Source organism: Vidua chalybeata, chromosome 7 (assembly GCF_026979565.1).
Source record: "Vidua chalybeata isolate OUT-0048 chromosome 7, bVidCha1 merged haplotype, whole genome shotgun sequence".
In the NCBI taxonomy this organism is placed as follows: domain Eukaryota; kingdom Metazoa; phylum Chordata; class Aves; order Passeriformes; family Viduidae; genus Vidua; species Vidua chalybeata.
The window spans coordinates 22,355,602-22,382,506 of NC_071536.1; the positions used below are offsets into that span (position 1 = coordinate 22,355,602).

The 26,905-nt window shown below is 41.9% G+C and overlaps 2 protein-coding genes across 5 annotated transcripts in view; both read right to left on the reverse strand.

Moving 5' to 3' along the window:
• Nucleotides 1-158: 158 nt before the first annotated feature.
• Nucleotides 159-7,967, reverse strand: TBR1 (T-box brain transcription factor 1). Of its 2 annotated transcripts, XM_053947412.1 has the most exons (7): nucleotides 7,101-7,967; nucleotides 6,497-6,651; nucleotides 6,044-6,165; nucleotides 5,548-5,706; nucleotides 4,630-4,691; nucleotides 2,421-2,538; nucleotides 159-2,315 (listed from the first exon to the last, which is right to left on the reverse strand). In XM_053947412.1, exons 1-7 carry the CDS (start codon nucleotides 7,790-7,792, stop codon nucleotides 1,695-1,697), a joined length of 1,929 nt encoding a protein of 642 aa, XP_053803387.1. In that variant the 5' UTR covers nucleotides 7,793-7,967; the 3' UTR covers nucleotides 159-1,694. The 2 variants fall into 2 exon arrangements, with proteins under 2 accessions (XP_053803387.1, XP_053803386.1); XM_053947411.1 differs by having other exon boundaries at nucleotides 159-2,538.
• A 3,987-nt stretch (nucleotides 7,968-11,954) lies between these two features.
• PSMD14 (proteasome 26S subunit, non-ATPase 14) overlaps nucleotides 11,955-26,905 on the reverse strand; it is a 46,754-nt gene continuing 31,803 nt past the window's right edge. For all 3 annotated transcript variants that reach the window (XM_053947230.1, XM_053947228.1, XM_053947229.1), the window contains 5 exons: nucleotides 21,438-21,545; nucleotides 18,256-18,330; nucleotides 15,789-15,914; nucleotides 14,552-14,614; nucleotides 11,955-12,380 (listed from right to left, as the gene is read on the reverse strand). In XM_053947230.1, coding sequence (XP_053803205.1) covers nucleotides 12,282-12,380; nucleotides 14,552-14,614; nucleotides 15,789-15,914; nucleotides 18,256-18,330; nucleotides 21,438-21,545 — 471 coding nt within the window. In that variant the 3' untranslated portion in view covers nucleotides 11,955-12,281. The remainder of the gene's footprint in view (nucleotides 12,381-14,551; nucleotides 14,615-15,788; nucleotides 15,915-18,255; nucleotides 18,331-21,437; nucleotides 21,546-26,905) is intronic.

Here is a 26,905-nt window from a genome sequence, read left to right on the forward strand (position 1 = left end):
GGGGCAAGCGGAGCAGCTCCGTCAGGGAGAGCAGCGGCGGGACTCCCGCTCCAGAGCCTCGCGGTGGGCCGAGAGCGAGCGAGCCCGCCAGCTTCTTCCCCGTGATCCCACCCGATCCCTTACTTGCAAATCGGCGAAGTGATTTATCCAACACGACATTAACGTTTTGCCAGGTTTATTTTACTTGTTATACACAGACGATACAAACGGGCAAAAACCGAAACATTTCTCAATGGAGCATGTACTGGTATAAATTATTCAGTTCCACAGACGTAACAGAACAAATATAAAAATCACAACATTCGATTTACAGAAGAGTCAAAAATATACACACGTTTATGACCCTGAATTTCTATTAGGAAATTTCCCCGTCGAGTGTAATCTAGACTGAATATTTAGCCCGATGCATATTTCAGTTCGTAATTGTTTTTTTTTTTCCTTCCATATAAAAATGCGTTAATTGTATAGATTTGCTACTCAAAATTCGAAGACTTATTATTCTGCTTCGCCGGGGAGGGAGTCCTGGAGGGATATTACTTCTCCTTCAATAGTATAATAAGAGGTTTACAAGAATGATCACTCTTACTTTCGATGTGCATTTGATTCCCCAGGAAGTCAGATCTCGGTTAGCTACTTTATGAAAAAGTCAATTCCAAAACTAAATGCAGTAAAATATACAACTCACAACTCATCTTCACTGGACTACACTATGGTTACCAACAATTCAGTCGTCTATATCTTTTTTTCTTTTTTTTTTTTTTTTTCTTTTTAGATTATTCATTACAAAGATTTACAGCAATATAAAGAAAGACGGGGGAACTGCAAAGAAATTTGAAAATAGTTTGTTAGCATATTTGGCACCTGCAGGGACCAGTAATGGATTTGGCACTTGGGGGCAGGGGAAGGGGGATTCCACAAAAATAATAATATTGCTGATCTCGAGTTATTCCTTTCAAAGAAAAATAAGAGGCAGTTAATTTTGGTTCCAGAAGGCGTTATGCTCTTTTAATCGACTTTCCTATGAGACGTATTTCTGTTCTTTTGAAGGGAAAGCTGAGCTATTCCTTAGCTGTGTTAGCCCAGGGCACCACGTAATTATTTCATGCGAGGAATTGGAGAGAAAGTGAGAAACCCATTACCCGCTGCTATAGCTATGGATCACTGACATTTCCAGAGGCATTTAGGAAGAGTGTTTACCTGGGGAGGGGCACGAGGGAGAGGGAGCAAAGAGCGGGGAATGGGGTAAAGAAATTTAAACAGGATCTAAGTTTTATGACTTAACAATGAAAACAAAACAAAAAATCCAAACAAATAAATAAACCGAACCAAAGAAAAGTAATCTGTTACAATAAAATAAATACTATGTACAGGCATTTCACAGGCTGTTTTCCCCACTATTACTGTTTCCCCTAGAATCCATCCGTGGTAAAAGGAAGGAAGCGCTGTACGGTTTGAGAGTCTAAGCATCCTACTGATCAGTGGGTTTCGGTGCGGCAGTGCCCCCCGCGCCCCCGGGGCGCCGCCGGACCGGGCGGGGAGCGGGGCGGGGAGGCGGCGGCGGCCGCGGCCGCGGCTCAGCCTGCCTGCCTGCCTCCCTGCCGGGCCGGGGCACGGATGGGGCAGCTAGGGGCGGGGGTCAGTGCGCTAACGCGGAGGAGTTATTGTGCAAAAGGACGGCGGGCCGGCGGCCGCGCCTAGCTGTGCGAGTAGAAGCCGTAATAGCCGATGTCCTTGGCGCAGGTCTTTTCGCAGTCCCGCTGGGTAAGCACCTCGCTCTTGAGGGGCGAGGAGCTCTCGGACACCGGGGTGTCCGAGGGGGAGATCCGCCTCCTTTTGGCCTGCTCGTAAATCCCAGAATCGGAGGAGTCGATGGACTTAATGGACGACGGCGTCTCGATCCAGCTGGAGTCGGACAAATCTTTGGGCTTGGAGTCCTCGGCGCCCGGCAAGGGGGACCGCTCGGGGGCCAGGCTCTCCGCCTCCTCCCCCAGGTAGGGGTTGCCGGCGGCCATGCGCGCCGCCGCCGCGCTGTTGGGCCAGCAGGAGAGCACGGAGCCCGACTTGCTGCAGTACTGCGGGGGGCTGCGGGCCCCCCAGCCCGAGGGGTCGGCGTAGTAGCCCAGCGGCCGCCCGGCGCAGCCGGCCGCCTGCAGAGGCAGCGCCTTGACGCCCGCGGCCGCGTAGGACAGCAGCGTGGCCGCGTTGCCGGCGAAGTCGGTGGCCGTGTCGTAGGCGGAGGCGGCGAAGTCGAGGCGATTGTTGGCGGGGGCGACGAACCAGCGCTGCGGCGAGGGGGCCCCCGGGTCCTCGGCTTGCTGTGGGGAGAGCAGCCCGTTGGTGTGGGGCACGCTGCGGTCGGCGCCGGGCCCCGGGCCGGCTCCTGCCCCGGGATGGAAGCGGGACTTGGCGTAGTTACTCACGAACTGGTCCTGGAGGAAGGAGCCGGCCATGGCGTAGCGGGCCCCGGGCACGATCTGCGAGCGGGGTGAGTCGTTGGGGGAAGGCGTCAGCCGGTCCATGTCGCAGCCCGTGTAGATCCTGCCCAAGAGAAGGGGAGAGAGCTGGGTGTCCGCCGCAGCCCGGCGCCCTCCTCGGCGCGGCACCCGGCCGAACGCGGCCCTCGGGGGACGAACGGGACGGCGCCGTCCCAGCGCGCTCCGGCCCGGCCCGGGAGCCTGCGCTCCTCTCCGGGCTCGGCCACTGGCATCGGCCGCGCCGAGGGCCTTTAACGGGGAAAAGGAAAGACGGGGGCAAGAGAGAACAAATCTTTCGGAACCGGTTGGCCATTCCTTGACGGGGCTGAGATCCCTCTCTCGGTTCCAAACCCACAACCCAAAAGCGTGAAATCCCGTGCGCTGACACGTTGACCGGTCCCACCACATGTGCAACAGGCAGCCAGCCCGGTCATTTGCTGCGAGCAGCATGAGTGGCGGACTATGGAATCCTATCGGCTGTTTAACACTTATTATTGGGAGTCACAGACGAACCATCAACATTTTACTGATTTTAAATTAAGCTAATCTTTAAACACCTACTGTAGGAAATGTAAAGCCAGACACTTCCAGTGTTCCCTGCTTGGCCTATATATAATTCTCCCATGCTGGGCTGCAATTTGCGATTATGAAAACTTTAATGGATGAATAACTACTATCTGTATTTAATTCAGGCTAAAACTGTGCTTTAATTAACCCTCCACGCCTCCTGGAATTTCTTATCCAAAATAAACTTGGCCCTTAAACAAATTCAACGTGCTAGACAACATTGAAGCTTCCCCCTCCCCCCGTCTCCTTTCAAGTGACGCCCTATAAAGTTTTTCCCCTGTCGAAAAGAGAAAAGCACTTTTAGCTGGGGCCGAAGGCCTTTCCCAAGGCCGCACGTACTCCCGCAGAGCTCCCGGAGAGCGGGCAGGCTCGGCTGCCGCCCTCTGTGGCACCAGGGACGGCCGCTGCCCTCCCGGTGGCGGACCTGCTCCTCGCCACAGCCTCGGCGACCCCCGCCCCTGAGGGAGAGCGACCGCACCACAAGCTGCTCCCTGGAGATAGCTGGAGCTCGGCCCCGGGCCCCTCTCGCACTAGTTCAGCTCTCGGCATAGTTTCCACCCTTGTCCTGCAAGCCTGCTTGCTGGTGGCTGCTGGACCGCGGTCCAGCGGAGAGGCTGAAGCCGGCGCTTAAGATACGCACGGGGTGAGGCGCTCGAGGCCAAGTGAGGCCACTGCCCGCCACAGTTTAGAGAGGAAAAAGGGTCCTCAAAGGCGGGGGCCCGTGCCACAGACCAGAGCTTGCAGCAGGACAGGCGAAATCCCTGTCGTCTGCTCCTCGGGTGTATGGGCAGCCCTGCGGCCACCACCTCCCGCTGCCCCAAGTAGGGCAGGGGGATGCCGGGCGGGTCGTACCCCGGGTCAGGGGAAGCCTGCCTACAGGGCCTGCAGGCCGGGATACCCCCGTTTTTGTCCCGAGGGCCGCGAAAGGCGGCGGCAGAGGCTGAGCGTTGATGCCGGCCCGGAGCCGCAGTCGGAGGGGCACCAGCCGCCTGCGGCGCGGGCGTCAAGGCCGGGGGGGTCAGAACGCTGGGAACGCCTCGGAGGCGGACGTGCAGAGGCAGAGCAGGGACAAACAGCGATTAAAACTTCAGAGGCTTTAGCTCCACCCAGAAGGGAGAAGGGGAAAAAAAATCAACCCCGGAGAAGAATAAAACGAGACGAAGACATTTCCTTCCGGACTCCGGCTCTGCGGACCTCGGAATGATGCAGACCCGGCGGGTTGCCGGGGACCGAGTCCCTGCTGCTCCGGTGCTTCTTTCGGAGCCCTTAGCGCAAGCTTGGAAAGAGGCGCCAAGATACGTGCCAGGAAAAACCAACAACAAAACCCCCGCAAAGTGCCAAAAGGAGATGCGGACTCAGGTGCGGACAGCGCGGCCCCAGGCGCGGAAGCGGCCTCAGGGCTGCGCAGGGCCTCGCCGCAGGGACAGCCCCTGTGCCGGAGCGGGCGTGTGCTTCCCTCCCGGAGGGCTCTAGAAAAGCCTGACATGACACATCTCGGTGTGAAATGAGGCAGCCCTCATTCTAAATCTCCCCCCTCTGACATGTGTGTGCAGCCGGCAAAAGGGTAGTAAAAATCCGGTTTACTTACGTGTCATAATTGTCTCGGAATCCTTTTGCGAAAGGGTTGTGGTCTATTTTCAGCTGCGTGATCTAGGGAAAGAGAGGAGCAGAGCACACGTTGTGAAAGCCTGAAAAATATACCCCACTGCAGCCAACACGTTTTTAAAGGACCAAGCTTTACTCTAGTCAATCATACTGCCTTTAAACCGTGAAAAATAAGCTCTGGCATGCTTATAGACATCACAGTCTAATTTTAAGATTTACGTTGTTATTAAAAGTACGGGAAAAATCAATATTTAACCCCATATTTTGAGATGCGTTCAGCATTCCTAGTGCATGGGTATGAATATACTGAAATCCAGAAATTAGACAAAACGTACCGCAGAACGGTGACTAGGAGTTTGCATTTGCATCGAGCAAAATAATTAAAGCGAGAATGTGGACTGAACATATGTCATTTGAAAAGGGGGCACCAGTCTGTAGCAAAGCCAGACCACTCCGAAACGCATCCAGGCATTAACGAGCTTTTAATTTGAGGAAGTTGCTCCGTCACCCCCGGCGCAATCAATGAGGATGTTAATTGATCTTTGCAGACATAAAGCTTAAGCTAACAGCTTAACAGCTAACTAAGCTGTTTCCGACTGGGAGATAAATGTCGCGGGCCAGCGCCCAGCCCCGGGCGGAGAGGCAGAATCGCGCCCATCCTGGCGGGAAGGGCGATGGCGCTGCGGGCACCCGGAGGGGGCTCCTGAGGCGAAGGCGGCCCGAGCGGCTAAGGCCGCCCTCGGGATGGCCAGGGAGGGCTGGCATAAAGTGGGGAACAGGGAGCCCCATCTCCCGGCGCCGGAGACCCGAGGGAGGGTGGGCAGCAGCCGGGCCATCCCTGGTGGGCTCCCTTGCGGGGAGAGGGAAGACCGCGAGAGGAATAAACCAGGGAGCTCTTTACATCGGTGTTTTGGTAGGCGGTGACGGCAATGAACTGAGTCTCGGGGAAGGTGAATGTCTGCACTCTGCCCGGCTGGTTGGTATCCTCCGTCCCGTCTTCGTTCACCTCCACCACATGCAAGCGAGGTTGGTACTTGTGAAGGGACTGCAAAACCACCATCTGTCAGGCATGGCAAAAGGAGGGAGGGGGACGCGGGGAGAAAATATGAAATTAGAGCGAGAAGGACGAGGAGAGCAATGCCCGCTGGCCGCCGCCTCCCCGGGACGGTTGCGGACTTCCCCGGCCGCACCGAACAGCGGTGTCAGCTTGGCCAATGCGCTCAGGGCCGACGAGGCCCATGGCAAAATGAAATGGGAGGACTTTCTCACCACCACCCCCCTTTTATTTTCACCTAACGACACGATCTAAAAAAAAATACACGTCCTTTCGGAAACGGTAGGATTTTAACTAGAAGAAATAAAAATCATTCTGGCAGCGTCTGCGTTCCCCCACTGACCTGCCCGTTGTTGTTTGATGCTCCTTTATTGTTTGTAAGTTTTAATTTCCCAAAGGAGATTTCCTGACGCATCCAGTGGGCTCCCGTGTTGGGGGAGTCGGGATGCATATACACCCGGTTTCCTAAGCAAAACAACAAAAAACACAACCACATCACAGTTCTCGTCTGTACCCCGGTTCTGCCGCTGCATCCGCACACGAGGGTGAAGGACCCCGTTAAGTGGATAATATTTTATTGCCAAAACTTCCTTCATTTTAAACGAAAGTATTAAAACAGCTTTTCCCGAACACCTTTTACTTTCTCCTCCACCCTCCTTTTTTTTCCTATTTTTTAAAAAAAAACATCGTTGGCCCATTTGCTTTTAAGAAGTCGCCAGAGCCAGTCCGCAATGGCATTAATTAATCATTCTCACCTACATATGTGTCGAGAAAAGTGTTAATTGGAGGAACTTGCCTTGTACATTGGTGTCCGCCTTGCCGCAAGGAACCCATTTGCCTCCCTGAAATCTCCAGTGATTGGGGTCCGCCAAAATTACATCCACAAAAATATTGTAGTGAGCCGTAGGGTCGAGACCAGAAATATTAAAGCTTAGGAAAGGGAACATGCGCCTATAGAAAAAAAAAAAAAAAAAAAGGACAAAAAAGAAAAGGGAGGAAAAAAACGAAAAAGAAAGGGAAGAAGGAAAGCAAGCCATCCGCAGCGACAGGCACACGCAGAGCACCCAGCCGTTGTGCTTTATCCTCACGGCTCCCGATAGCGACTGGGAAATAAAAATCAAAAGAAGCCCCGTCCCCGGAGTGCCGAGCTTTCCGCGGGGAAGGGCTGAGTGCAGCGGGCGCGGGAACTTGCGGGGAGGTAGGGAGGGCTGCCCCGGCTGGGACCGGCTCCGGCGGGAGCACACTCCGGCGGGGACCCGCACCAGAGCTCCTGGCGACCAGGGCAGGGGCCCCGGTGACGGGGGAACAGCTCCGCCGGGGCGGCGGTGGCTCCGGGCGGCTCCCCCGGCGAAGTCCGCTGCTCAGCCCCGACACCCAGAAAGGTCCGCGCGGTGGCTTACCTTCCCTGCTTCGTGATGATCATCTCCGTCTGGTGCCGGTGAAATTTCAGCCAGAGTGGCCTGTTGCACAGGTAGACCTGAGCCTTGCCGGGAACCAGCCCCGGCTGGGTGGAGGAGAACTGGTAGAAAGGTGCCCCTTGGTAGGAATGGCCATACTGCTGGGGGTACGGGTAGCCCGCCGTGGGGTAGCCTTGCGGAGAAGAGTTGGACAGGAGGCTGTTATAAGCTCCGTTGGTGATCACAGGATGATGAGCCATGTAGCGGCTGGGGCTGGCGATGGAAAAGGCTGGGTGAGCAGGTCCATGCTGGCTGGGATAAGGGAACATGGTACTAGGAGCAGAGGCAGCAGACTGGGGCTGGCTGGACTGAGAGAGCAGATAGCGATCTGCAGCAGATCCATCGAAACTGTGACGAAGCTCAGAGACCCCGTCCAAGACGGGAGAGAGTTTATTTCTCTGGACGTCCCCTGGTGTGTCCTTGGAGTCAGGAAAATTGTCTGTATCTGACTGATTCGTCATCCCCCTGGTAATTTTTTTCAAAGGTGAACTTCTCTCCAGGTTGTCAGTGGTCGAGATAATGGGATGATCATGCAAGGCAAGCTCAGATCCGCCTGCATGTGGGTAACTGCTGCTCACATTGAGAAATTTCTTGGAGAGCATGATAGAGGGAGAAAGACAATGCTCCAGCTGCATAGCTCTAGCACCACAGTAATAACCCTTCAGTCCCTGGATCTGAAAGGGCTTCCTAGTATCAGAAGCTAGACATCCTGGGACCCACACTAGGCAGAAAGCACTTCATCTACCAAATGCTTCCCCAACGTTTGATTTACTTTTTTTTTTTTTTTTTTTTTTTTTTTTTTTTTTTTTTTTTTTTTTTTTTTTTCCTTCCTTCCCAGGGAGAAGAGATTGGCCAATTGACACTATGCAGCAATCAGGAAAGACTCACTTTTGATCTTGCTGCTTGTGGAGAGGATGAAACGGCTTCTGCCATTGGTTAACCGCTGACAGTAATTTAATTAGATAGACATTAATTAGGATAATCACCTGGCTCCTGGTCGCGACGATCATGGCAAATTGAAGGAGATGATTTTATTGTGAGATAGAAGGAAGGGAAAGGGGGAAGGGAAGAGTGTTTGCTGTGAGAGCTCATTATTATGTGACCTTTCTAGCTTTTTTTTTTTTTTTTTTTTTTTTTGACTACGGCTGGAAAATAAATCCGAACCTGAGATTCCCCAAATATTGCGCGCGTATACCCCACCTTTGTGCGTCAGGGAGAAGAGCGGGTCCTGGGCGCTCTGGGGAGCAATAGCGAGGGGAGCGCGGGGCTCGGCGGCCGCTGCCCTCAGCTCACCCCCGCGGTTTGTCCCCAGCGGGGCGCAGTCCCTCTCCCCCAGCTCTTCTGAGCGATCCCCGGCGCATCGCCCCCACCCTTCCCACCCATGCCTGTTTCGCGGGGGAAAATCCACCCTCCGTGCCCGCTGACAGTGGCCGCGTATCATCTCTTTTAACTTCTGAAATAATCATAAGCCCCGCAGCCGAAGTGCCCTAATGTATTTGCCGCGATGTTTACGGGTTCTTTAGTAAATAAATATTTTATCTGGGAGCCGTAATGCCGGAGATTATCAGCAAAACAGCGTGGAAGGCGTCCACCTCCCCATCCGTCTCCGGATTCCTTTCGTCTCGGTGCCTGCTTTCCCTCAGTGACTCGGTCCCGCGGGCAGCTCTCGGGAGGGGCAGATTTCTGCTAGCACCCTTGCCAGAGGCTGCGGCCCGCCCCGGCCGCGGGGTCGATCGGAGCTGAGAAACCCAAACCATGATGGTGCTGCGGCAGGAGCCGCCGGCACCCTCTGCCCAGGGGGGTCTCCGCGGGAGCGGCGGCCCGGGCTGTGCTCCCAGGCGGGCGGGGGCCGCGGGGACTCGCAGTGACCGGAGGGACCGGCCAGAGGGTCCCGCGCTGTGCGCGGCCAAGCCTCAGGCTACTGAAAGCGGGACCCTCCAAGGCGCAAAGCTGCGCCTGAAGAATTCAGGGGGCCCGCTGGCCACCCCGCCTTTGCCAAGCACCAGTCTCAATTTCTCTTCCTATGGAAGCCTGCCTTTGAGTTTAAAGCACGGGGTTTGATTTTCGGTTTTTTGTGGATTTGGGTTTTTTTATCTGGGCAGGAGCTCTCCTGTTCCATTTTTCTTAGTGTTGCCCCCTTAGTGGTTTGGACTTCAGGTATTTTACAGACCACATGTCTTCCCAGGTGACATCAGCAGCTGGCTTCAAATTTCACTGACAGATAATGCAGCCTGAACCACCACATAATAAAACCGAACCACCGCATAACTGCCTGAAGCCAGACTGAAACTTTGCAAACTCAGATCCAGAGAAGACTAGAACCAGGATGACTTGACAGAATGTGTATTTCAATGCTCTCAAATCCCGTGGCCGTTTATTTTTCTGTTGCTTAACCGTGAGCTACTTTGGTTATTTGGTACTTCATAGATGCCGACGTACACACAATCTCTGCAAGGAAATTATTCTAATAAGACAATTTATGAAGCAAAAAGCAAGCAGTTTACTGTTCTACTCGAGGGGTTCAGCGCATGCAACTTTCCATACACTACCTTCTTTCAGTGTTAAGAAAACAGTTTCATTATTATCAGTTCTAACTAATGTTTCCGACACTTGTTTCACCAGTGCTCACCCTTTCCTTTTCCTGTTTGCAACAACAGAAGGGTAATGGACTTATACAGGCAGGAGATGGACCGAAATGCAGATAAACCCTCGGAAATGCTGCCCTGAATTACAGAGCTACAGCCATATAGATGCAGAGCTGCAATGAATTCAGTGGTATACTGCCAATCACATGGAAGTGCTAATATATGCCAAAAATCTTCAGTGCACAACTCCTAAACTGGTATAATAGGGGGGATATGCAATGGCAGGTGGTGTTACAGAATCGTCATAGAATGGAGTGAGGTTTGCTAATACAATATGCCCGTCCTTCACGCTGACAGGTGACAAGGGGTCATGCTGCTAATGAAGGTCTGCTCCATTGCGGCTGGAGGCTCAGAAGGTGGCTGCTTGAAAATCTCTTTCTTCCTCCAACATCATATATGGGCTGCTGCTTTTCAGGTTACGGCATACACACAATTCTTTCAAATCCTCTGTGTAGCTCCTAAAGCACTGGACAAAAATAAGGAAGGATGCCCCAAAAACCTGCCTTTTTATTATTCATGTAACATCTTGGTAAATGGAAAATTGTGTCTCCAAGTCAAACTGAGGAGTGAATAGAAAGCAGGGTACCACAGCACAAGCTTATACTACGGGAGATCTGCGTCTCCAACAGACTCTCTTCAGCTACCCTCTGCAAGATGTACATTTGTCAAAATTAATTTAGAATATGTAAGACTCACTGGTTTGTCTCCCTGCTTACACCAGCCTCTCACGCATGTATACACTGCAGCACTGCGCTAGCTCCTCTCCTGTTCTGCAGTGCCATGTTACCCACGACCTGCCAAACTCTATCTCCCTCGTGGTGTTACACGTGTGTGTGGGAGTAGAGAGCGGCAGGGATGCAGAGCCCCTCTGGCAGACGAGCCCCAGGGCAGGTCCCTTGATCAGCTCCTGCCCCATCTCACCCCGGGCGCGCGCAACCGGCAATGCGAGGCCTGAATGCAGCCCTCCTCAACCACCCGCAGGTTTGCAGTGGGAATCTCCAGAAAGAACTTCCATTTAACTACACGCAGGCAAATGTGGTTTGGTATGTCTCCATTTTCCCAGTCTGATATTCCACTGCCTACTGTGGGGGCAGAGGGAAGGCCATAAGGAGGGCAGCTGCAAAAATCTGCATGTTTCCCTCTGAAGTAAGTGCACGCTAAATATACTTCGAGAGAGAGTTAGTCTAAAATAGTAAATTAAAAGGCCTCAATAAGAAATTTCAAACAAAAGAAAAATCTTTGAATGGTAAAGTGTAAGTAAATAGGGCCATAAGCCAGAAAATAAGACAATTTAAGGGTTATTTCCTTAAGTATGCAAATAAGAAGTCAATTTAAAAAAAAATATCTTCAACAAGAGATGCAGATAGTTTTGAAATATTTGCCTGCCACTACTGTTCCTGTTTACTAAAAAACAAAAACCCAAACCAACAGTAAAGAGAAAAAGAAAACTTCTGCCCAGACAAAATAATCAGATCAGCCTAAGCAACATCCAACACTTGAGAAAAAGAACCCTAACAAAAATTCCAATCAGTCCCTGCCCAAAACCCAGAGTCACTCCCCAAACCCAGATATTTGGCTTTGTCTGCTTCAAACTAAGGAAACCACTTGCCTTCCTGCAAGTGTTTCCCTCTCCAGTCAGTAGAAATGGTTTTAAATGTCATATTCTAGTTGGGACTCTTTCCATATACTTATATATATGGACATTTCATGTGTGTTCTCTCATAGGAGGGTGGGTTCATGAAACCTGGAACAGCCTCTGTCACTTCAATGTTTATTCTCAGAATACTGCTATTTATGACACCGCTTGTGAGAGTTCTGTGATTCAGTTATCAGCAAGTGAATTAATTTCCTTAAGGTCAGTTGTCTTCTGTAGATATTAGGGTTTGAATAATATTCAAAGAGAACTGACAGAGGAATTTTCAGCATTTTTGGTTTTGTACGTGCTCAGAATTCAGCACTATGATTTTTTTTTGTTCTAATCTCCATGTGAGAGTAACCAGTAATCAATGGGAGCCAAATTCCAGTAGAGAATTTTTGCTTTCCTAGCAATTAGTATCTCAGTAGTTTTACAGTGGGGGGAAACAAATGTTTACTAATAATTTTCTAGTTTGTTAATTCCCGCTGTCCTTTCTCAAAAAACACTGTCCAGAACTTAAGACAGATATGTAAATGTATTTTTATTATGTTGCAACAATCAAAATATATATGTACTACTGATTTTTCCCCCCAAATATTAAATGAAAATGTATTCCATTTTTTCCCCACATTGTGTTCTTGAATGCTTTGGAATCTGTGAGGACCCTGACATAAAGAAACTGAAGCAAATACACAATTAGACTGAGAGGTGTTATAGTGCTGCACTTACATTGCAAATGAAGTCAGGTGTCTCCGTTTAATCAAATAGAGCCTCAACAACCTCTGTTTTGTATTAGAAACAATAAACAAATATACACAGAAAGTATCACCAACGGTAAATCAGTTATTTAAATACAACTGTATCCAACATAGCAGCTAAACACTGGACAATGTTTGAGGTCATCAGCACATCCACATGCTCTTCTAAATGACGTTTAGGGTCCTGAAATACAAAGGATGCCATGAGATGAATGACTGAAACACGTCTCTGAAAGATTTCATTTACTTCAAGTCTATTCAAATGTCTGTGAGTTAATGAACACAGGCCAGTAATGCTCCTAAATTTTCCATTCTAGGAAGACCTAGCAAATAACTGAATTCCCATGAACAAAATTTTATTAAGTCATACTAACGGTTAAGCTGAGGATAGGCTTAGGAAGTAAATTTCTATCCAGCATATCAAGAGTAACCGTGGCAGATGTGAGTTAGTTTACAGGACAACATACAACATGTGAATTTTACTATACATCTCACTAAGGCCAATATTTTAATCTTAGTTCTGGTACACTGCAATTTGTTTTGAGATCTTTGCAAATGTGTGCTCTAATCCTGCGAAGATTCAAGCATCATCTTACACAGTCTTTGAATAGTTGTGTTGACTGCAAGAAAATTAGTGTATCTATACCCATAAAAACATGAAACATGAAAAATGTCCTGTCAAATGCTCTTAGGAATTGAATGTTAAGCCTGAGCAATTTTCTGAAAATACATATTTTTACACACTATTACTCAACTGATGTAGGCATTTGTGGGCATCTGCATGCAACAATAAGATTATTTTTGGTTGAAAATCATACCCATGCACTTCTTCAGTTTCACCACTGATATGAAATAATTAATCTCCAAATAATGCAAAAATATCACGCATACCTCAAAAAGATGTCTACAGTTTATTATAGTATTATGGTAGTAATTCTTGTGTGTAAAGAAATTAAAATATGGAAGACAATCATACATGGGAATTGTAATTTCTTTAAAGATGGAATTATGTCAAAATGTAATGAACCCATCTAAATTTATATAGAAGACTGCTACTGAATCTGTGTATGCTGCCCTTCTTAAATAACTCCTTTTCCAAGATCAGACAGTTCTCCAATATTCTTTCGGTTCCTAACAAACTATACACCTAATAACATCATATCCCTATTGTGAGTGGCTGCTTGTTTACAAAGCTTTTCATCTAAGTTGCATAAAAAACCCCACTTGAAAATTACTTCACTGAACCATTTTTTTCATTTAAAGGAAACTTAAAAATTTTATCAGGAAAAAAATTCTTTTATTTTTGAAGAATCGTATCAAAATAGTTTTTTCACGTATGTGTAACAACTAGTGAAGCTCAAGTTCTGTTTGAGATGACATCATAACCCTTAAAATACAACCCTTCTTACATATTTTATATGTATATATTTATGTATGTGTAGGTGTGCATAAACTCCATTGTTCTGAATGCTACAGAAATACATGAGTGACTGAACAATAGTGCAGATGTGTTATGACATTGCTGCTAGAAGCTGACACATAAGAGCAATCCAGAATCTTTTAAATTTTTCTACTGCTACTAGCAATACAATAAGCACTGGTTCTTAAAGGACACACTAGATATTTTAAAAGCTATTTCTTGTTTTCATTGCCCTTCTTGAGCACAAGCTCTTACAAATTTCCTTTGCTCTCCTCTTGCTCACAAGAGCACATTTCCTCAATCTTTATGTTGAAATCAAATGTAGAAATAGTTTTCTGTTGAGTCTTTAAAAAGACATTATATCCTAACATTGCAAAGGAATGGTAATGAATTGAGTGGGTATTTTCGGTTTCAGCTGTGGTCCTAAACAGTTTTCCTCAAACACCAATACAAAGGAACTCAGCCTACCTGCCAAGTGTGTCTGAGAGCTAAGCACTGACAGTGTGTTCATGAACTGAAGATTGGGGTGAGCTGGCTCTTTGTACAAACACCCCCCCTCACCTCTGTTTCCATGATCACCACTTTCTAAGTGTCTCCACAGTCTGGGTCTCTCTGAGACAGACTTGGATGTTTTTATGTCTCTTAGAAGAAGTTAAAACAAATGAAAAAGGAACAGGGGAAACTACTAAATTTCAACACCGTTCCTCAGCATATAATAAAAACACATATAGAACATGGCTTGCAGATATTCTGCCAATTACCTACAGTCAAAGGCCCTGTTCCTTGCACAACCTCCAACAAAAATAAATTTATTATTTGAAGCACTGAAAATATCATGCATGTAGAACTAAAATCACCTCTGCACATGTAAAAAATTAGTATTTAGAATGAACGAAGCATATAATTCCACCTCGCTCTAATTCATCACACCTCACCTGCTTGCCAACATTTTTTATTGCCAGCTGTTCAGGTGTCATCTTATCTTCTTCTTCAACAGCCTGTGAAAGAAACACAGAAAAGGTCAGTGTTTCAGATTTCATTTACTTTTCCCCCAAGCCACAGATTCTCAAAATACAATTCTGTTCCCTTAAAAAAAAAAAAAAAAAAAAAAAAAAAAAAAAAAAAAAAAAAAGATAAAAAAAATCAAACAGCAACACATTTCATAAAGTCAAAAGGAAAGGTACTTCAGCTTTTCAGCAGACATGGTTTTAATTACTGAATGTTAGTGCAAAAGATCAAGGCAAATACTTATGAATGGTTTTATTGTCACATATTTACCAAAATGTTAGTAAGCAAAAATCTTAAATGAGCAGTATTAATAGTTAAAGATAGTTAAATAGTTAAAAACGGTTAAAATAATAAAATAGAACCAAACCCAGCATTTCTATACTGTTTCAGCTACTGGAGATTTGATCTTAATTAATTTTTGTACTGTTTAAAGTAATTTATTTTAATATATCTTGATACTGTTATGTTGCCTTCAAATACAGTGTCCTCATAAAGTTCATCCACTAACTTAACTACTGAATGTAATACTGAATTTTGGTTGTAAGGACTTCTAAGGAGTTAAAAAAATAACAGTTGTTAAGAATTACTGACATGATTACTACTCATACAATGCTTTTTCAGATCTAGTATTTGTAAGAAATATTTCTAAGTGTGTCAGTATTAAAACAGGACAAGCAGCTGTGATTCCTCTTACTTACAACAATAACAAATTTCTTATCTAAACAGAACATTGAACTGGGCTCTGGAATGTGTTCTAAATACTTACAGCCTATCTACTAGACTGAAACAGATAAATAACCTTTACTCTGCCACAGTGATCAAACAGTCCTTGACTGAAGGATTGAAAAATTTGACTAACTGCTCATTTTGATCTACAGAAATCTTACATTCTTGTCACTAAGTGAAAATACAAAATCGCTATGATTACTCACATTTCAAAGCAAAGTATGTAACTAAACACTTGGACAAAAGTTTAGGGCAAAAAGTCTGGTGGCAGTGCCTGAGGAGCTGATCTGGCAACTTCCCACAGAAACCATACGTAGCTGATTAGCACGAACTACAGTCATTCTGAACTAAGCAATTCCATCTGAAATTTGGTAACTAATTACTTCACTTCATAAACACAGCTACACTTATCCCTATATCATTATGGGATATGAATACCTTGTTATAATTCTTAGCTAATTCTAACATCTCCTTGACTACTGTTTCATTGAGTTTGCAATGTTCACTGTAGTCCTGAAGTGTCAAACCTTCCATCCAACTCTTCTTATGCAAATTTAGCAGCATCTGCAAGACAAAACCTCTTTAGAGCATTCACCATAAAATACTTTCAGAATACTATGAAGATCTCTTTGACAGGTAACCAATTTATAGTAAGAATATAAAAAAAAAAGATCTTACAATGTCAGTGTTTAAATAGAGGAAATACAATGATAAACTACTCTACTAGAGTAGAAGATAGATTTGTATACTTTTAAAGATCAAACCTCTTGAATCCTAAATATGAAAATGAGGCATGAAAATATGGGTCACATTTACTTTGACAGGAATACGTAGATTTGTTTTCTAGGATTTGTTACTTTTGCTGCAGGTTAAGAATGCACAATTGCCTTGTAGCAGGGCTAAGAGAAAATTGAATACTTTAGCCACCATATAGTTGAATAGCTGAAGCTTTTGGCCTCTGACAAAGTTGAAAAATATTTTAATGCTTGGATTAAATTCATAAAGTAGTTACACAGGCTTCACTGATTATCTGATCTGTAGGCAAGCAACTGACAGTTATGATAAAAGAGACTTTGAAAGTGACCAAAGCATGACTTGTGTGTCTTTGTCTCATACAGAATAAGCAAGCATAAAAACCATAGGATAAAATGCACAGAGATTTGATGGTGATAAATGCAGGCACTATTACATATATCTGAAGGTTTTACTTGACACTTTCATGTCATCTTGAAAGAGCAAAGGAACAATAGCAATAGCAATTTCTTTATTTTCATGAATAAAGGAAGTGTATTTTGTGGATCTTCTGCACACTTGATGACAATAGGGAGGACTCCTTCAGCAAACAAGTTTCAGCTTGCCTTCAATTTGTGAACATTGACTAGACATTTCTGAGAACTGGTAATCCCTGTAATTGCTATCACCTGAATAAAAGTACCTGTTTCATTCTATGTAGAGCTTCCAAAGCAACCTGTCTTTGGAACATGTGAAATGAGTAGAAAGTTTGTGTCATAATTTGTGTTAGCAAGATCTTAGCTGCTGACAGAAGGAGTCGTAGGCAAACTGCATATGGACAGTTTAGCTGGTCTATCTTGATTTTAAAATTAAGGTTTGGTGTGATGAGCTCCTAATCTAATACATGAAGCATGTACTCTTCTTACTACAGATGGAGATAACAGATCACCACCATCACAAGGGGGGTTTAGGATATGTATGAAGCTGCCTCATCAAAGATATGAGAGTTGTTCCCTCACAGATTAAAGTCTTCCTAACTTGGTCAAGATTATTCTCCTACTTGCAAAGGTAATAACTCACTTATATAAAGCCATTGACAAATGGCTTTATACACACTTGGAACTTCAGACAAGATTGGATTTGGCAAATTGTTGCATTTTACTGGAAACAGTAATGCCCTGGAAGCCTCACTGACATTTCCTGAGAGAGCTGGTTTTGTTCAATCAGTTACTCTTTTCAGTAACAGTGAGGTCTTGGAAGTCTGATACTGCACTAAAAATGGTTGTGCATTTCACACATTCTTTCCAACTCCTTAATTTGCACACATATTCCTCCACTATTTGAAACTGGGTTCTTTTCTTATTACTTGTAACTCAGAAAGTCTGAGTTCTGTGAAAATACAATTCTGATCATTTCATCATAAGCTTTGAGATCAATTTATAACCCTAACAAGGCTATGAAAATGCACAGACTTATCAGAGAACATACACAGGATAGAATCTGGCTTTTCAAGAATTAACTTCTGTAGATGATATGTAAGCTTTTTTCTTCCTTTTTGTTTTCCTGGTTGAGACTCTCAAGCTAGATTTTGTACGTAACCTGAAGAAGTTTGATGTAAAAATAGCAAAAGTCATTTGTTGTCAGTAACTCCATAATATTCCTTCTTGTAAATGCAGGACATCACTACTTCCTGATATTCAGTGATGTCTTGGGGAGTTGCAATTGTATCGACTGGAAGTACCTTCTGTGATTACAGCAAATAAAAACCCAACATCCCTTGGTTATACATTCCTTTTTGGAAAACACAGTTAAAAATTCTCCTAGCTTCAGGAATTCCAGCCTGTGAAAACTGAAGGCAGCTAGTATGTCTCTCAGCTTCATCACTGAAAACTTGAAACTTTGTACAAGCTTAGGTACAGAGAACAGCATGACAACTTTCCATAAGGTGGACAAAAATGTTATCAAACTATTTATATGGTCATTAGAATGTGATTTTGGAAAGTTTTATCACAGTGACTGTTCATTCAAGTGCTTTCTGGAAGAGAAGCCACCTATTCCAGAAGAGTTAAAATAATTACGGAAAGTAACAGCCGTTGAAATCAGAGTATTGCCACAAAATTTAAATAGTTTGTATAATGCTTGTGGTACTCTGAATTAAAGCTGAAACAATTACCTTCTGTTCTAGTTCATTCTTCCTGTAGTTGATGGTGATGGAATAGTAATGTCTGTTTAGTCCATGGATTAGTGCCTGCAAAATTTAGGGGAGAAACCGAATTAAAATCACCCACCACTGAAATGAAGAAATATCGGAAGGAGAAAGCTCATTTCAATATAAACATCTTTAAATACCACTCAAATAAAGGGAAAAACACCAAGAAAAAAATGCAGAGACTACAAGGAGATATGAAGCAAATATACCTGGTTCTATTTCTCTTTTTGTGTTCATTAACTGACAGTTATGTTTTCTATTTCTAAACCACAGATTTTTTTTCACACAGTAGCAACTATAATAAGAAAAAATGGTAACTGCCTTCAAACATTTGACCGATACATATGCACAAACATATTTCTCTCAAATCCTTTCTCTCTCAATAAATTTGGTTATCATTCCTATTAAAATATTCTGCTACAAACAAAAGACTATTTGCTATCTATTTATTTATAACCATTGTCAACATTCCCAAGTTCATTCTCCAGGGTACAACATGAAGAGGGATTAACTGAAGCAAGCAAAAACCTGTTAGACGATGTGTATCAAATTAACCTTGGATATCAAAACTAATTTTATTTTTTAACTGTAAATGAAGAAAAAGACAAACCACCTTTTTCACTATAATTATGCCCTCTGCAAATACAGTCTGATCAACTGAGATTAACTTTAGTGATAGCTGTATGCATGTATTTTCTATTTTGCTCACTCGTATTAGATATTTCCTTTTACATTTATGACTTAAGGGTGAGTTGTAGTAATATTTGGGGAGGTAAAATTCTATAATCAATCCTCATTGCAACTAACAGAGTCTATTTTCAAATAGAATTTTACATATGAAGTATACATTTACAAACAAGATACAATAAATCATACATAAAATATGCTGAATTAGTGATAAATCTTCTATTTCAAGCATTCCATCTATTTAAGTTTAAATATATATATTTAGAGCTAGCTATACAAAATGAATGTGTATTTGCATCCTATGCAACTTAATATTTCAGCATTACAAAATTATCTGTTTGAAAGCTGAAAATGTTTTCATACATGCATTTTAAACAGATTTCTATTGCAAACATATATACAAGGATAAAAAACGACTCGAAAAGTTATGAGAATTAGCACTTACATAAAACTATTACTTGTGCAACTTCTTTTAATTAAGCTTGTAAAATACAGGCTTTATTATCAATAACAGAATTTATAGTTGTAACTACTGACGGTAAGTAATTTCCACTGCCATTTTCTCATCTCACTCAAAACGACTGCATATGAGGTTTTGGTGTTTGTGTATAAACTCGTGTAGATATTCAGGAAGTTTTCTCAAGTTCTTAAAGTTTGACAAACAGGTTTGCCTTCTCCCACTGTTCTCTCCCTTTCCTCCCCCTTTCCAAAAACTACCCTTTAAAAGAGTGGGCAAATTCAAAAGGTAAACAACCGTAAAAAAGCTGTTGGTAAAGGAACTCAAGAAAAACACACACACACAAAAAGGGAATGAAGCCAAGGCATGTACTACTTTATTCTTCTTCTTCTTGAGATTTTAAGTAATGTCTTATAATTCCTGCTATTAGCCCAGCTGAAATCAGTATTTAGATTGCTTCTGTCCTCAACTAAGTTAGAATTTTATTCAAGGCTTAAAATAAAAGTAAAACAGCACTGCAAGAGCTCTTGCAGCAGCTTTAGAAACAGAGTACCATTTAAAATTATGATTTTTATCATAACAGTGACATTTGCAACAGCTCATTGCCAGCTTGCAAAAAATCAACACAAACAAAAACTACCCATTTTAATAACAGAAACCCAAAATCCCATGGCCAAAATATGCCACGCTGTAGTGACAGTGATCTTAAAATAATGAAGCTGAACAATACTGCAGGGGTTTCCAAGGGAAAGCATTACACATGGTCTAGAAAAGCTCAGCTAGAAAGCCCTGAAACATGCAAGCATGGGCTTGCCTACATCCAATCAAGAGTATTAGCTGCTTATTTCATACTCATTATTGCTCGCAGTTTTGACCAATTTAAAAATCAAAAGTAAAACACAGCCTCCTGAAGCAGACAGCCTTTAATTTTAAGATGCTTTTTTGCTAGCATTTTTATTAACACCAAAGAGTTTCAATGTAGTAGCAACAAAAAAAACAACTTATCTTTTGCCAGATAAGGGTATGGTGGTCTAGGACCTCTTAGAACACAAATTGAGCCATTACCTCAGTTCTGCTCTGACTAGTGGATGGTCTTTTTCTTGGATGTTTACCTAGCAAAATATTACTTCTATTGTTCAAGTAATGGAACCAAAAGCAGGAACTGGGTTTCATGGTTTCAAGGACACATGCCTTTAGAATACATAGTAAGGGGGGAAAGTTTTTTAAAAGAAAAATCAGTGAGGCAGAAGAACGACAGGGATAAAAACATTAATCACTCCAGAGGATACTTGTTTCAGGATAGAAGCTATTTCTCAAAATAAAGGCTTGCTTCAGTGAAGACCAAAACTTTTGTCTTTTTAATGAAAGTCAACTTCAGAAATCAAACTTTGAATATTTACATTTCACAAATGTGTATTCAAAAGAAATATTACAGAAGAAGCCAATCAAGCATCCATTTTATCCATCGAATATCCTCCTCCACCATTTTTTCCAGCAAATTACTGCATTACATAAAAATCAAGATTATTTAAAACACAAGGATTAATCTAGATTACATAATAAGCAAGAGCCTCTATAAACTTATAGTAAAAAGAAAAGAGAGAACTTTTTCCGTAATTTATTTGTGAGTAACTTAACTTGAAGAAAGATGAGATGTTGATAAGCAGCAGTTTTTCAGTAGGACTGAAAACAGCCCTTGTCTTGCATCACATGTTATGTCATCAATTGACACTTTAAAAAGTTTGCATTTCCAAAAATTTATACTTGAATCTTTGTTGTACACATTAAATACATGCATTCACTCTTAAGTAGCTAATTTAGGGCTCTATTTTAAACTCCTCACATATACATGTCCACTGATGAATCACATCAATTATAAATGCATGTGGAAAAATGCAATAGAGAGAACAACAAATAATTTGTAACCTACTGTTTTAACTACCTTTCCCCAAAATTGATGAATAAATCTTGCAATTTACAGGACTAGCAGCACTAGGTTTACCTGGATAGATGGCTTGTTTAGGTGACCCAGATTTGAAGTTGTTTGTCTTGGTTCATGTCCTAAGACCATCATATTAGCATTGATCAATCTGAAGGCATCAATAACAACCTGTAAAAACAAGATGTCAAGTCAATTCTTTTTAGAAAATGCAACTAATAGAGCCAAGCAACAGTGGACAAGGCACAATCAACTCTCATCTGTTTTTGGCCTTTATCCAGAAAATCATTTAATTATAATATTAATAAAAAAGAACCTCCTGCTGGCTATGTGATCAGCACACTACACTACCTTGCATTGTAAGGTGACACCAATTATTACCTTTTCCATGGAACTGTAAGTTTTATATACATTATATCACCATATAATATTGAATTTTATGTACACTTACTCTAAGCCTCAAAACTATGCATATGTTTGTCACCTAAATCTTATCCAATCAAAATGAATGACAGAGAGAGACTAAAACTGAAAGTGAGCACAAGCTAAGGGACCAAGTCTAAAGCCCAGTCCTGTCACATCAATTATACTACCACAATACTTGAAATGACAACAAAATTATAGCCAGCAAGGAACTTGCCCCATGTATTCCCTTCTAGTCAGATGCTTTTTGCTTCTTGTGACTACGAAAGGGTCTATAAACTGTCTGATGGATTAAAAAGTCCTTGTCAGTGTCATGCTCAGGAGTAAAAAATAGAGTAAAAGAAAACCAAGGTCATTTATGATTTAAAGGTACGTGCTAGGCAGTGTTCAGTGCTATTTTATTGCAAATAATGTAAGCCCATCACTGATTTTTACTCTGTCCTGTGCTAAATTTGTCTATGAAATTTTTTTGCGAAGAGAAATTCATGGTCCCATGCAATAAAACCCCCACCCCTGCTCAAAACCTATAGGAGCTGAAACAGACTCAAGAATGTACCAAAAATACACTCAAACCCACTCTTACTGTGTCCTGACCAGCACAGGCTTGTAACTGCAAGAATAATTCTTGGTTCCAGTCTTTTAACTGGACCAGTGCAGGTACAGCCTTGCACATCCACTAAAGCAGCACCAGGCAGACTTTGCAGGCATTTTGTCTGCATATGTTTGGGGAGTTATTAACTTACATCTCCTTTTAACAGCTTTTCTATAATAATTTTTATTATTTTCTTCTCTGTACTATGAGTTGGATAGCAACAGATGCATTTACATGGCTGGTTTGATATTTTGAGGAATTAGACTTGAACTTTCTTTATGTTGAACAAACAACAAATCCACCAATGTCCCTGAAGTCTGCAGAGAAAGTGACAGAGTCTCCCACCTTGTTCCAGCATTTTTCTCTCCATTTACACAAATAATAATAACAACTAAATAATGTGCAGTTTTTAGGATTACAAGAAAAAAATATTGAGGTCCTTCATGTGGAAATGAAGTTAATTGGCAAGTATTTATAACAAAAAAAAAATCATCAGGTGTAAACAGAAAAAACCCACAAACTTATCACCAGTTGTGATTTACTTTTGAGACCCAAGTGAGACAGTGGTGTTGACTGAGTGCCACTAAGGGCTATTGCTTGGTCTCTCAGCTGCTGGCCAGATCTACCTGCATATGCCATGTTTCCAAATTGCATGCAGAAAACCTTCCAAAAAAGATCTTCTCTATTAACAATGTTCAGTTGTGACCCAATTAAAGTGAGTTACCAGTGATACTTTTTTTTCCAACAAAAAAAACACAATTCAGATGTAGAATGCAGCAGAGGTATGCTATCTGATATCAATGCTACAAAAAAAAGGAATTACATTTAGAATAATTCTCAAAAATATCTAAAACAGATACTATATATCTATACATTCCTTCTCATAAGAAGTAATTGGTTTTTTTTTCATATTTTACCTTTTTTCTCTATCTTAGAACACTTGTGACAAGCTTTTGTATGTATCTTTGTATTCCATTTTAGCCAGATGCACTAATTTATCAACACCTGGAAATGCCCAACCATAACAAACAGGCAGTATAAATTAAAAAGTCAAGCAAAGCAAAGCAAAAAAAAAAAAAAAAAAAGCACACCACTGGTTCTCCAGAGACTAGCTAGATAATGGAAAAAAAACTGAGCAAGCAAAAATTTACCCAGAGGAGCAAGAAACATGAACATGGCAGTATACTAGCAAGACAAGGAGTTGCTTTATAGCTTACTAACAGTCCTGCTTCTAGACTTGGATTTGTTTTGGGGCTTGAGACATGGAAAATAAAAAAAATTCTTAATTTTTTTTTACAAGGAAATTCAACATCTTTGTTAGAGTTTTCAGATTAGTTAAATTTCACATTAAAATATGAGAACAAGTTCCTGAATTATTTATGAGTGATACTGAATATTGCTCAAATATCTTAATTCTGACCAGAAGTAACTTTCAGTATGTTTTGGGTACGAGCTGCATGGGAATACACTGCACTCTCTATGTCCTCCTGAAGGAATGACATGCATGTATTTTCTAAGTAGAACAAATATAAATCCAACAGAAAGCAGTATGAAAAACTGAAATCACAAATACAAAATATTATGCTTTTAAAAAGGATAAAATTACAATTCCTACAGTCTCAGAGGGGTACAAAAAGTAGATGTGCAAATGCTATTTTTCATCTTAGTTGCACTCTGATGACCAATGGTAACTAAATACTTTAACTACACTAAGATTAAAGGAATTTGCTGCTATCACTATAGCAACCATCTTAAAGAAACTAACATGCTCAGCAACCTGGAGGCTAAATTTAGATCTAATACACAATAAAAACATAAATAGAACAATAAATATTCATTTCTATGAAGTGTAGTTGCTTTTTTCATAGTGAGCATAAACCAGTCCTGCCTTTAGAGGATTACATAAAAATAAATAGACTCATTAATGTCCAGTGTACTAATGAGCAATGGGTGAAGTAGGTGTTAATTATGCCACGGTAAGATCCAAGAAAAAAGCCCCAGTGAGCACTTGGAGGTGTGTACAAGTTGATGTCTCCTCTCTATGCTTGTGTATTTAGAAGTACAGAATGATGCAGACTGATGACAGAAACATGGTCACCCCTTATTCTATGATGGAAACTTTAGACACAGTATTTTGAACAAAGAACTTCTAAGGATTAATTAAACCCAGCACAAACCACCACTCGGTTGCTTAGATTTTTGTTGTAAACAGTCAGTATTTCCCAACCAAAACATTTAAGCTTTTCTTGTACTTAAATTACCAATATAATATAATATAATATAATATAATATAATATAATATGTACTCTTCAAGTAAAAATTTTTTTCCAAGCTTCATGCTAAATTCCTTTCCTGAAAAGACATTAAAAAGTTAACCGGAAGTCGATGCTATTGGGATGTTTTCCAGAAATCTGAAGGTAATTTTTTTTTTAAATGCATTTCCATAGTGCAACTATTTCACCACTCTGACCATTTAATTTTTCCTTGTGTAAGTGTCTCCAGACTTTTCAGAGGTCATTTCAACAGCAGACAGCTTATAACAAAACCATTAGCAGTTTGGCTAGCTTAAGGAAACCTCTTACTTTCCTTTTTTGTTTATTATCACTGCATGAATCTGCAGCATATGAGAGTTTATAATTTCTCAGGCTTGTTAAATTCATGTTAAAGGTCTGTTTTCTTGTTGAATAAATTTTGTTCATATAATGCTGCCTATTTCATATACTGAGTCTTTAATAGCACCTTTGGTCTATGCGCAACTCACAGATCAAAACAGAGGACTAAAATAGGGGTTGATGATGCTATTTACATGTGTGATTCCTGCTGTCTTCTTGTTAGTAGCTTTAATATAATAGAAGACCTTGTCTGTTTTGTAATTAACACATCTTTACTGGAGAGATATTTGGAAGTGATTGCTGTGAATATACTGGTTAGTAAAATAAACACAATCACACACCACTTTCTGTTATCAGACAAATTTGTGAATTGTACACATTATACTCCAGATCAACAAACTGTGATATAACAGCCAAGTAGAAGACACATTTATATAACCCTTTATTTTTCTGAAAATATGTATTCAATCTGACCTTGCAAATATAATTAGCTTGTGGGATGTGTGGATTTCAGTACCATGGATGCTTTACTAATTGCAGTTCTTGGAAATAGATACTAAATATTTGGAAGCTGCCAATACAAAATAAAAACTGCATCTTTTTGTACATCTGTCTCAGCTTCAAAATGCATAATAATCTAAAAAACAATAACTATACAGCATTTTTTTAGCATTTGCTGGGGGTCAACAGCCCACACTAGAGTCCATAGAATGTATTTTTAGGAAGAAAATTTACAATTATGTCCTGTGTAACTTTCAAGACAGCTATAATTAATATGATTAAAATTTACTCACAATCTAAGATGAGCACTGGACACCTCAACTGCTAGCTAGACAAAAATCTGGCCTCTCCACACAGTTATTAAAAATAATAACTGTGAAAATTTAGGGAATTTAGTAGCCAGACTTTTTTAGCTTCTCCTGAAAATGTGAATGCTATCATTCTTTAGTTTCTTACTATCAGATACTGATAATACTTGAATATTATCAGTTTCTCTAAAACAGTCTTCATAACTTTGTGGGGTATTAAAAAAAAAGATTAATTCAAAAGTACTTTACACACTTGATTCTTAAATCCCTCCAATATTAAATTTCCAAACACTACTGAATGAAATAATCCTGTTTTTCAAGTCCCACTATATTTTAGTGGTAAACTTCAGTTAGGCATAAGTCAGCCATTATTGTTTAAATTAAAAAAAAATCTAACATCAATATTTTTCCAGTGAAGAATCTATGGCATATGGTGACTACCTTTAAAAATGCATTGTATCCTTGGAATTCAAATAGTGATGTATTGTTTATGCCATATGTTTATGAACAAACATACCAGTGCTTAAAGACAACTGCAAAGGATAGAGTGTGGTTCTGCCAGGTGTGGAAAAAGAAGTAATGTCCCATCTAAAATCTCTTTTATCACCTGCAACTGACCTGTTATCAACTGCTTAGTTTGTTTCTAGATTCTTTAAAAATGAAATGGAACACGTGACCAGAGAAGTGCAGCTCAGGTTTATGACCATTTCGTTATTTATGCTGCCATGCACTGTTAGACAACTACAAGTGAAGAACATCTTCTGTCCCCTGCAAGCCCACAACATAAAAAATTCAAAGAAATCGTACTTTTTATGCCATTTCCAATGAAAAGCACTAAGAACTGAAACTGACTCATGCCAAATGCATATCACTGAATTGCAGTGATTGTGAGTTTAAAGTTTGCAACATGGAAATTATTTATAAAATGTCAATTTCAGCTCTGGAAAACATATTCCTAGGAGTATGTGCATTTTCCTTCTCAATCCTTGGAGAATTATTTACTTGTGGTCAAATCTGCAGTACAACTTCAATATCCATACTGGAAGGGGAAGAGAACTACAGCATAATACATTAATCTTGACAAGTGAGGGCATG